The sequence below is a fragment of the Pundamilia nyererei genome, unplaced genomic scaffold (assembly GCF_000239375.1).
Source record: "Pundamilia nyererei isolate P.nyererei 1_Seehausen unplaced genomic scaffold, PunNye1.0 scaffold00001, whole genome shotgun sequence".
NCBI lineage: Eukaryota > Metazoa > Chordata > Actinopteri > Cichliformes > Cichlidae > Pundamilia > Pundamilia nyererei.
This window is the reverse complement of record NW_005187402.1, coordinates 12415043-12417261: the sequence shown is the minus strand read 5'-3', so window position 1 is coordinate 12417261 and position 2219 is coordinate 12415043. Positions and strand designations below refer to the sequence as shown.

Genomic DNA, 2219 nt, shown 5'->3' with positions numbered 1-2219 from the left:
GTATCCAGAGTCTGCGTCTACAGCCCTGATCTTTGCCACAAAGTATCCCGCTTCAGCAGAATAGGGGATGCTCTCACTGTTAACGGAGCCATGCTCAGAGTAAGGAGCAAGAATTGTTGGATTATTGTCATTTTCATCCAGAATTAAAACGTTGACAGTGACATTGCTGCTGAGCGGAGGAACACCAGAGTCTGTGGCCTGAACTTTAAATTGAAACATTTTCAACTCCTCGTAGTTAAAAGACTGCAGGCTGATTATGTCTCCAGTTTCTGAGTTAATGTTTACCATTGTTGGGAGAGGAAGTGATTTACTATTACTATCTATTAGTGAATAGCTCACCTGACCGTTGTTTCTGATGTCAATATCGACTGCAGTGACCCTTTTTATAACTGTTCCTACCTTACTGTTTTCTTTCACAAAAACACTTATTAAAGACTGTGAAAAACGTGGCGCGTTGTCGTTAATATCAGAAAGGTAAACAGTGATAACACTAGTGTTAGAAAGTGGAGGGCTCCCTTCATCCGTAGCTGAAATTTTGACATTGTACTGAGGGGTCTCCTCTCTGTCTAGATGTCCGTCAACAACTAAAGAGTAATAATTTTTGTAATTTGTCTCCAGTTTGAACGGAACTTTATTTAAGATTACACATTCAACTTCACCGTTTTTACCACTATCTGTATCTAGAACTGAAACAAGTGCAATTGCAGTGCCTATTTCAGCGTCCTCATTCACTGCATTGAGAAGTGACGTCACTTTGATTTCAGGAGCGTTGTCATTTAAGTCTATTACTTCAACCAGCACCTTACTATGGGCTGCCATGGGAGGCTGGCCTTTGTCTCTAGCTTCTGCTCGGATCTCGAAAGCTTTTGTTTCTTCATAGTCGATTTTGGCTTTGACTGAAATAACCCCTGTCTCAGGGTCAATTTGGAAAATATCCAAAATATGATCCTGATCCTTACTTCGTAAGGAGTACACTATTTCACCATTTGTTCCTTCATCAGCGTCAGTCGCATTTAAGGTGAAGATCGTAGTGCCAATCGGGCTATTTTCGAGTGTTTTAATTTTGTAAAGAGTGCTACTGAACACTGGTGCGTTATCATTACTGTCTAACACACTTACTTCAATTTCTGATGTCCCCGTGTTTGGTGGAGACCCTCCGTCTATTGCAGTTAACAAAAGTTGTATACTTGCTTGTTTCTCACGATCCAGGGCTTTCTGCAGCACTAACTCTGGAGATATACTCTTTCCTCTTTTATGTGTGGCAAGACTGAAATATTCATTAGTACTCAGCTTATATGCACTAACACTGTTTTTACCCACGTCAGCGTCGCTTGCCTCCGATAACGCAAATCTAAACCCAGGCAGTGTGTTCTCTGCAATTTCCAGTATTTGAGATTTCGTGTTAAAGGATGGAGAGTGGTCGTTCACATCTCTAATTTCTATCTCCACGCGGTAAAGCTTTAACGGATTGTTTATCACAGCCTCTACGGTAACCGTGCATTTGGGCTCATCTGTACAAACCTCCTCTCGATCTATCCTCTCACTGACATACAGAAATCCGGTCTTTAGATTTATCTCAAAGTATTTCTTTTTAGATGCAACAATCTGAAACAAACGGGAGGCCAACTCCTGCACGTTAAGGTTTAGATCCTTGGCGATATTTCCGACATTAGTCCCCGGATTCACCTCCTCTGAGACGGAATAGGAGAGCTGTGCAGCCGCCGCTTCCCAATAATAAGCCAAGAGCACAATCAAAAGAAATGTGACAATAGCGCTTCTTCTCGTCGTTAAATGCATACTTCCGCCGGAATACAGCAAATAATATATCCACAAATCCGTTCCCAGTGTTAGATGGTAGGATATGACAAAAATCAAGGCGACTGTGATATTTTTAAAGAGAAATGCTCCATTATGCCGCTCCTTCCCTTCCCTCGTCTCTTTGTGATGAAAACCACAGCTATTCCGCTTTTACCATGGGAGGAGCGTCCACCTTTCTGTGCCACGGTCTACAGCGTCGCTACGTGGTAATATGAAGAAACTACACACATTGGTAAGAACTAAATTATTCCTGTTCACTCAGACACGCCCACAATCACACAATTCCAAAATACTGTGAGTTATTTAAAATATTTTTATACGTGCGTTAATAAAATAACACTTTATTTGAAGTTACGCCATCACCGACACTGGCATCGTAGTATTTATTGTCGCATTTCTTT

General features: G+C 41.4%; 2 protein-coding genes and 1 pseudogene across 2 annotated transcripts in view; all 3 read right to left on the bottom strand.

Annotated features, from left to right (window-relative positions):
- The window catches only part of LOC102208724 (protocadherin-10-like), a 7751-nt gene extending 7463 nt beyond the window's left edge, over window positions 1–288 (bottom strand). The window contains exon 1 of the mRNA XM_005719920.2: window positions 22–288. Coding sequence (XP_005719977.2) covers window positions 22–288 — 267 coding nt within the window. The remainder of the gene's footprint in view (window positions 1–21) is intronic.
- Window positions 289–1169: 881 nt separating this feature from the next.
- LOC106456184 (protocadherin alpha-9-like) lies at window positions 1170–1797 on the bottom strand (annotated as a pseudogene).
- A 171-nt stretch (window positions 1798–1968) lies between these two features.
- The window catches only part of LOC102204441 (protocadherin alpha-6-like), a 3321-nt gene continuing 3070 nt past the window's right edge, over window positions 1969–2219 (bottom strand). Inside the window, exon 2 of the mRNA XM_013910322.1 lies at window positions 1969–2017. Coding sequence (XP_013765776.1) covers window positions 1969–2017 — 49 coding nt within the window. The remainder of the gene's footprint in view (window positions 2018–2219) is intronic.